The sequence below is a fragment of the Zonotrichia albicollis genome, chromosome 6 (genome assembly GCF_047830755.1).
Source record: "Zonotrichia albicollis isolate bZonAlb1 chromosome 6, bZonAlb1.hap1, whole genome shotgun sequence".
NCBI lineage: Eukaryota > Metazoa > Chordata > Aves > Passeriformes > Passerellidae > Zonotrichia > Zonotrichia albicollis.
Genome location: NC_133824.1, coordinates 32,866,854 through 32,874,433, shown reverse-complemented (window position 1 = coordinate 32,874,433; position 7,580 = coordinate 32,866,854). Strand labels below are relative to the sequence as shown.

Here is a 7,580-nt window from a genome sequence, read left to right as displayed (position 1 = left end):
CAGAAGCTGCAGTTCCCACTTTGAAGGTCGCACATGCCTCTTCTGTCGAACATGGAAAACTTATATTGATAGAAAGGGAATTATGGATCCCATTGTCTAAGCACATGCAAGGAATGTTCAAAATTGATACCTATAGTAGTAGCAGGAAATCTGATAGAAACAAGCACCAAAAGCAAAACCCTCCTGAGGAGATAATTACATTTATTTAATTCCACAACACAGTGTTTAAGACAGACAAATGTTAATGATGTCTTTCTGTAAAATAATTACATTTCTGATTTTGAGGATAGAGACTATGCATTTATTATGTTTGGCTTGAAAAATGCCATGGCTGTAAAAAAAAAAAAACTTTATAGAAGAGAGGCAAAATCTGCTGAAGAAATAACTAGGTCAGGATCCTTCAGAATTTTAATGAGATTTCAGGAAGTATATTCCAAAATGATAACTGAAACAAAGCTGTGTGTATGTGTAAATATGATATGCAAATACTAGAAAGCTTCATGGAATACATACAATTTCAGGTTGTTTTTTGAAGAAAAATGAATACATGAGATGGGAAATTGCTGTTGACACATAAAATATGATGGCACATAAAGAGAAAAATGAAATTAAATATGTGACCTATATAATGAAGCACAACAAAACCTGCTTAGTTGCTGCTGGAGAGAAGATCTTTTATTTGTCTGAAACCACAGGGAGAATATAAGGAGAGAGAACTGAATTATCTGAAATGAAGATAATGCTGATCCAGCATAATATCCTGGAAAAATACTTCCATGCCATCTCTCCTAAGTGATCAAGATAGATAAGACATCTAAATAGCACTGCCCCTTCAGCACAGCCCACTTAGCAAAAAATCAGAAAAGGGAGAAATGCTCTTTACAGTTTTGTCCTTTTTTTCATTTAAAAATAAAAGCTTGTGCATAAATCCTGAGAGGGTGGCCAGCACTGTGTAGAAAGCAGGACAAAAAGGTGTGGCATATTTATTCAAAGTCCTGCACACTGTGGAAAGCATTGAAAATAACCAAGGAGGCAGCTGAAGCCAGGTGTGCCCTTTCCTATGGAGGGTTCCCTCATTAAGTGTCTCTCTTGGTCCTGGCCAGGTTAGAGCGATAGAAATGTTTCAGGGATGCTAAATGTGAAGGTTTGTCCTTCCAAGGCCAGGACGCCTGGAGGAGAGTGGAATTTGCAGGGCAGAGCCCCTTGCACAGGTCACGAAAGATTTCATCAACCAGCTGAGAGAAAAAGCCAATCCAGGGGTTTTTATCCAGACCCTGCACGGAGCGAACCTGATAGGCACTGTAAACACTGGTGAAAAGGAGACGGTCAAACTCCGTCGGAGGCAAGGGAGTATCGGTCAGTGAATAATATCTCAGATGCTGCTCAATCTCTGCCGGTGTTTTGGGAACTTCCTCCTCTAAAATCTGCAGGAAGCGCCGTGCCGGGCGTAGGGAGGCCAGCTCTTCATCCCGCAGGCGGATTGTCCCGTTGGCCTGAATATCCAGCCTTCCCCAGAGCATCTGGAAGAGGGGAGCAGCGCTGTCACGGAAAGCCCAGCACAACTCCATCACTCCCGGGCGCGCTGCGAGCAAAGCGCTCCGCAGCGCTGCCAGACAAACCTCGGGCGGGCCCAGAGGCGGCCGCTCCCTCACGGCCGGCCTGGTCCCACTCCATGTCCCTCCCTCTCTGCCAGCCCCAGGCCCCGTTTCTGAGCAGCCCCACACCTCGTTTCCCAGTGGGACCAGTGCAGCTCTTGCCCCCATCCCTGCTGTCCCCCCCGCAGTCCCGCCTGCAGCACTCCCCGGTGCGGCCGCTCGGGCGGGGGCTTGGCCGCCTGCGGGGCCGCCACCAGAGCCGGCGGGGAGGGCCCCTTGTGCCTCCGCGGGCACCCCGTGAGGGCCGCGGCTGGGGCACGGCCACCCCGGGCTGCACCCCGCAGCGGGCGGGAGCACGAATGCCATTAGGCACCGCCGAGGCGTTCTCCGGGAGCTCCTGGAACCCGTCAGGGGTGAGAACAAACAGAACGGGTGAGTTTTTACGTGCAGGCAGGTGGGAGCATGGGCACGAACAGTGCCTCGGCCCAGGGCCCCCAGTGCTCAGGAGACCTCTAACATGATGCCAGCGTCCTCTGGGCCCCGACGGGCTCTGTTGGTGCCGCTGTGAGGGTGTTCATCTGGAAGACATCAGACAGAGCTTGGTAGCACAAGACCTTCCTGTTTACTGTTTTTGTCATTCGATTGTCAATAACGACTTCAACATTCCTGAGCTACCACTCAGCTTGCCAAATATGACAGATGCTGACCACGGGATTTTGATAAGCAAAACAAGCTTTTTAAGAGAAGCAGCAGTGGTTGAGGCGAGGTTTTGGATATCACCGCCCTTAGTGCTGCCAGCAGAGCTAAAGCATACAGCAGCAAAGGCGCTGCTTTGACAGGCAGCAAGGATGCCTCTCACACTGAGAATGGATGGGGTTTGAGCCGATGGGTTTGGCTGGTTAGCAGTTTTTGCTGGAGAAAGTAATGCTGCCCAATGAAAGGAGTGTGCTGGCAGGCTCTTCAAGCTGCTGCTAGAAACACAGACTGATGCTTATCCTGGTTTTCTACTTCTTCCCTAAGATTCTGCCGCTGGAAGAGTGTGAGGATAAAAGAAACCTTGTCACATCCAGCTAATTACTTGCTGGAACACATGACATCATGTAATTTGGGGAAAATAGGTATGAGACCAGAAGAGTGGCAGTTTTTGAATATGAAAGTCACATTAATCCTAAGAATTGTTCGATTTTCATTTCCTAATATTTACAGTGCTTTAACCATCTGCATTTATTTTATTTCTTTTCTTGTGTGTGTATGAAAAATGAGACACAAGCAGTCTTGGTCCAGGTCTGTGAGAGAGAGGCTGCATCCCTCCCTCCTCTGTGTTATCAGTGCCATGAGGTAGCCAGGACCCTCTTCTACTTCTTACAGACTCATCCTTCAGGTTAAGAAACATGAATTTGAAAAAGCTCATACAAAATAGTAAGCTCTCTAATATATTCATGGTGGGTTTTTTAATATTTTTAAATGGATGAAGGCTTTTTCATATATATATATTTTTAAAAAAGAGGATTTACATTGAATACTCCAGAGTTAAAGTCAACAGGTGCATATGAAAAGTAGAAAAATTATTTAGTACTATACATGTGTGATGACTGGTACCAAAAGACACTTCCAAATCTCCATTTTTGATTGGACCTTTTCAGGGAGATGCACGAGCTGCGTGGAGAAGTGCACTGCCAGCCCACAGCTGCAGAGGTTTGTTTCTCTGCACAGCTGCAGGCTGTGTGATCCAAGCCAGCTGTGGCTTTGGAATGTGAGCTGAGATGTAGCTGCTTTTTCCTACTCCTCCACAGATGTACCAGCAAGGCTTTTAGCTCAGGTGAAAGCATTATATCATCTGAAAATTTCTTTGGTGGCACTATCTGCAGTAACCTATGCTCTCGGCTCACAGATCCCCCTCCTGAGAGATGTCTGACTGGCTGCAAAGTCAGTGCTTTTGTTGAACAGATGCCAGACTGCCTTTAGAAGTAACTGCCTCATAAATATTTTTGAGTAGAGAAAAATTTAACAAAGCATAACAAATAATGTATTGAAATAATAACATAAGTATCCTCTGGGGAAGGGAAAATCCTTACTTATTTTATCACTCAACAGGGTTGAGTGGGGTTTTGTTTCCCAAAAAGCATATAAAAAACCCACAAACAGTATTGCAGGAGATTATTTTTTCAGCAAAGATCCAAGAAAATCCTCCCCTTGCCACCAAACACAGCAGCAGATCTTCAGCCTGCAAGGAGGTAGCAGTGCCCCCACCAGCCAACCCCCCCAGCTGGACTCCAGCTCTATCCCGTGCCAGCGCAGCTGCCTGAAGCCTCGGGCCACTTTTGAAGGAGCAGCAAAGCATCACACAAACGGCGTTGCACAAAGGTTTGCCAAGCCAAGGAGCCGTGTCCCTAACAGATGTGCTCCCTACCTGTCAGCCTCTGGGATGCAGCGAACAAGCACAGGAGCAGCCAGGAGCTGAGCTGTGCCTGGGCCATGGCAGCGCTGCCGAGCAGCTGCCACCCTCTCCGCGACAGTGCCGCGCCCCAAGCCACAGCAGCTCGCCTGGGGCGTCTTCCCGTGCTGCTTCGGATCCCAGCAGCCTCTCTTGGAATGGTCCCATCTTTCTGTGTTTCTGGTCACAGCCCTGGGAAGGGCTTGCAGTTCAACTTGTTGACCCCGAAGGATATTTTCCGTCATATTTTGGAAACTTGGAAAACTTTGTTGTGATGTTTTTGGCAGAATTGTTTAAGCTTCCTTTTAAAAGGTCGACTTTCTGCTGCAATGGTTATAGGAAGCTTTTCATTGCAAGAAATTCCACTATATATGTTTTCCTCTTAAGAAGTGAGGACCCCCTAGTCCCTTCCATCTCTACACAGTGACTCTGTCACATTTCAGTTTTCCTTTTTCCTGGGTTCAAAAATCTGAAAACAGTCCTGGAATGTCACAAACAGATAAAGCTAGCAGACTGCAGATTCATGGAAGGGCAGTAGCAGCCAAAACATACAAACAGGCAGAAGAAAAGTCACTGGTTCAGTTCTGTATCAAACCCCCGGAGGGAGAACTCAGTACAGTGACCTAACAAACACCAAGTATCAAAGTGGCTCAGGCTTTAGCACCCCATCATCCTCTCCTGTGAGTGGACTTCTGGGTTACAGTGAGCACAGTCTGCCTTAGGTGTTCTAAATGACACGGACAAAACTTCATTTGATTCACTTTACAGCAGGTATCTGTTCTCTACACGCCTTTACATATTTATTAGTGCCAAGTCCCCAGTCAAACTGTTCTGTGTTTCTGTTCTGTATTTCTACTCTCTATGGCACAGAATGTAAAGCCAGGGTTATACAAATATGCAGTAACATGTATAAATGAGGACTAATAGCCTCTCTCTTAGGTTAAAGGGAGAAGTCTGCCTAGAAAAGAGAGAAGGTGAAGCTGAAATGCATCTCTTGCTCAGCAAGCTACCGGACATCAGTCAGGACATACTGTCACCAGATAGTGCACTAAGGGCTGGGATTAGGTCCTGCTTGCTATTACCTCCTGCACATAATGGAAGAGCCACAGAGGGGCCCGCAATATCCAGAGCCACTCTTCCCCTCAGTTTGGATTCAAAGCAAGACCTGTGCTTTCTGTCATAGGCTTAGGTATCTGCAGGTCACACTGCACTGCTTTCATTTTTCATTATTTTCCACTGCTTACTCTTCACGTGTGTTCCTTTCTTCTTTTATTAAAGTGCATCACAAGCTGCCCAAGAGGCAGACACTTAGAGCCCATCTGTGCAGTGAGATTGATGTGCTTTCTGCTTTGTGCCAGAGTCCCTTTTAGGCCACAGGGTACACATGACTTTGTCTAGAAGCCACTGTGGAAAAACCCCTGTGTTTTGTGGGCCATGAAACAGCCACCCTTTTACTTGCAGCATATGAAATGAGGAAGATGATTGCCCAACAGGATTTTGGCCAACATCTGTGGGACCTGCACACGATTTTGTCAACTGGAGAATTTCCTAGGAACAGCTTGCAGCTGAAGTGCCTGGAAGAGGACAGCCACATTGGTGGAAGGGAGAGAGAGGAGGCTTGGGGGCTGTCCTCAGGTGACTGACACAGTGGCAGATAAGGGGCAAGTATCAGTGTGGGTGCTGCTTTGAGCCAGGGGGATTTTGTAGAATTACTTCACTATCCTGCAAAGAAAGACAATTTCAGAGTGATAAACGTATTCCTTAGCTGTTTGTACAGCAGCAATACTTGCTCAGAGACAAGGCTGAGTTTCTGACAGCTGCACAAAGTCCCTGCACGTACGACTGCAATTTTAGGCAGCGCACCTGCTCCTCCTGAAGGATTTTGTCCTTGCCAGGCACTCACAGCTGAGCACAGCCCTGCCACTCTGTGCTCCCCTGGCCATACCGTCTGTTGTTGGAGCAGTTTCAAAACGTCACAAGCCAGGTTTATGCAGGGACAACTTGATTGGTTTCTTCTTTTTCACCATGACCTCCTGAAGCAGGAGCATGGGAAATGAGAACAAGAGAAGAGGGGTCAAAAACTGCAGGAACTGGTTGGATGCTAATTGGGGCACAAGGTGTGGCACCAGAAGAGCCTCTTTAAGAGGGAAGTTTCTTTGAAGTAGGACTTCAGGGAGATAGCACATTCACAAAAGGGAAATTCTGCTTATAGAATTGAAGAAATCACTTGCTTCCATCATCTCACCCAGAACTTGTGGAGATTGCTCCCTAGCCTGGGGCTGTCTGGCAGACACCCAGAGAAGGAAGAAGATTGAAGAAAAAGAGGGGAAGGAAGAAGGACTTAGGTGGCTCACAGAAAAGGTGATGTTTGAATTACTGGAGTGGAAAAAGTAAGAAAACCTTGAGAGAAGCGGGAGTGAAGCACTGACTGTAACCAGACAGAACCTCTGTAATACTAGTATTTTCCAGGTATGGTGCTGCCAGTCCTTACAATGATGCTTTTCTTGTCCTTTGGTTTCAGTTTGTGAGCAGCATCTACTGCTTGAAGGAGTAATGAGCTGTGTAAAAGGGACAGGGAGGGCCCCATCCCACTGTACCTACAGCACATGAGGTAGGTGGACACCCTGACACTGTCAGTAGCCACATCCTCAGAGAGGGCAGTCTGCTTGCTTGGCTATAGGGAGAAATGCCAGAGTTCTGGAAAACACCAGCAAGACCTACTCAGCTGGAGAAACTCAATGTGGTGACTGTGAGTCGTCATCTAAAGTCTGTCTGTCCCTTCAGTACAAGAAAATCTCTCTTCTGTATGGTATGTCTGTAAGTCAGCTACATCTGACTTACATCTCATCCCACATCCTCCTGCATTAGGGAATCCAACCCAGGCAAGCAAACCCGGCTGAAACTGGCAATACGCAACAGGCAGGGACAGAGGATTTGGAAGACAGCTTTGTGCTTGGCCAAGTTGAATACAGCCTTGTCCAACACAAAGCAAGTGTCCACCAGCCACAAGAATCCCAGAGTGAGCAGGCTCCATGAGCAAAATGGCCTCTGGAGCTCAGGAGCAGTGGAGGAAGCGGAGTGCACAAGTATTCTGTGAGGCTGTGTAACCTCTTGTGCCCTGGGATAATGAGCCTGGGTGATGCAGCCCTTCCTGATCTCCCAGGCTTCACTAATGAGAAGAGATTCAGGTCCACTTGCAACTGTTCCACATATTGAAGACCTGCTGGAGCCAATGCCTGATCCCACAGGGCTGGCTATTTTTCCAGTACACACATTCTTGAGCAAACCTTGCATATTTTCTAACGTGACAGGCATCATGTCTGACATTTCTTGATGTCGATCAAGTTCTCCCTCTGCACAAACATTAATTTTAAAAGGCAAATTTCCTAGTGTTCCTGCTACCATCAGTCTGACTTATCATACTGGGAAATATGTATTTTTATAATATATAGACCATAAGTCTTGGTGTGGTGTCTTAAGCAACCTGAGATAAAGGAGAACATGGAGAGGAAATGTGATTTATAAAGAATTTTCATGGTGATAGAAGTAGT

The 7,580-nt window shown here is 46.9% G+C and overlaps 1 protein-coding gene across 1 annotated transcript; it reads right to left on the bottom strand.

Annotated features, from left to right (window-relative positions):
* Positions 1-181: 181 nt before the first annotated feature.
* Positions 182-4,460, bottom strand: FAM180B (family with sequence similarity 180 member B). Its single transcript, XM_005480112.4, has 3 exons — positions 4,006-4,460; positions 2,106-2,173; positions 182-1,520 (listed from the first exon to the last, which is right to left on the bottom strand). The coding sequence occupies exons 1-3, from the start codon at positions 4,070-4,072 to the stop codon at positions 1,077-1,079; spliced, it is 579 nt and encodes a 192-aa protein (XP_005480169.1). The 5' UTR covers positions 4,073-4,460; the 3' UTR covers positions 182-1,076.
* Between the last annotated feature and the right edge of the window lie 3,120 nt (positions 4,461-7,580).

What these genes read in the sequence shown, in the direction of transcription:
- FAM180B (XM_005480112.4), bottom strand. Translation starts at nt 4,072, where the DNA reads ATGGCCCAGGCACAGCTCAGCTCCTGGCTGCTCCTGTGCTTGTTCGCT. An exon ending in TGCATCCCAGAGGCTGACAG is followed by an intron (nt 2,174 to 4,005) that starts GTAGGGAGCACA and finishes GATGTCTTCCAG; the next exon opens with ATGAACACCCTCACAGCGGC. An exon ending in ACGCTGGCATCATGTTAGAG is followed by an intron (nt 1,521 to 2,105) that starts GTCTCCTGAGCA and finishes CCCCTCTTCCAG; the next exon opens with ATGCTCTGGGGAAGGCTGGA.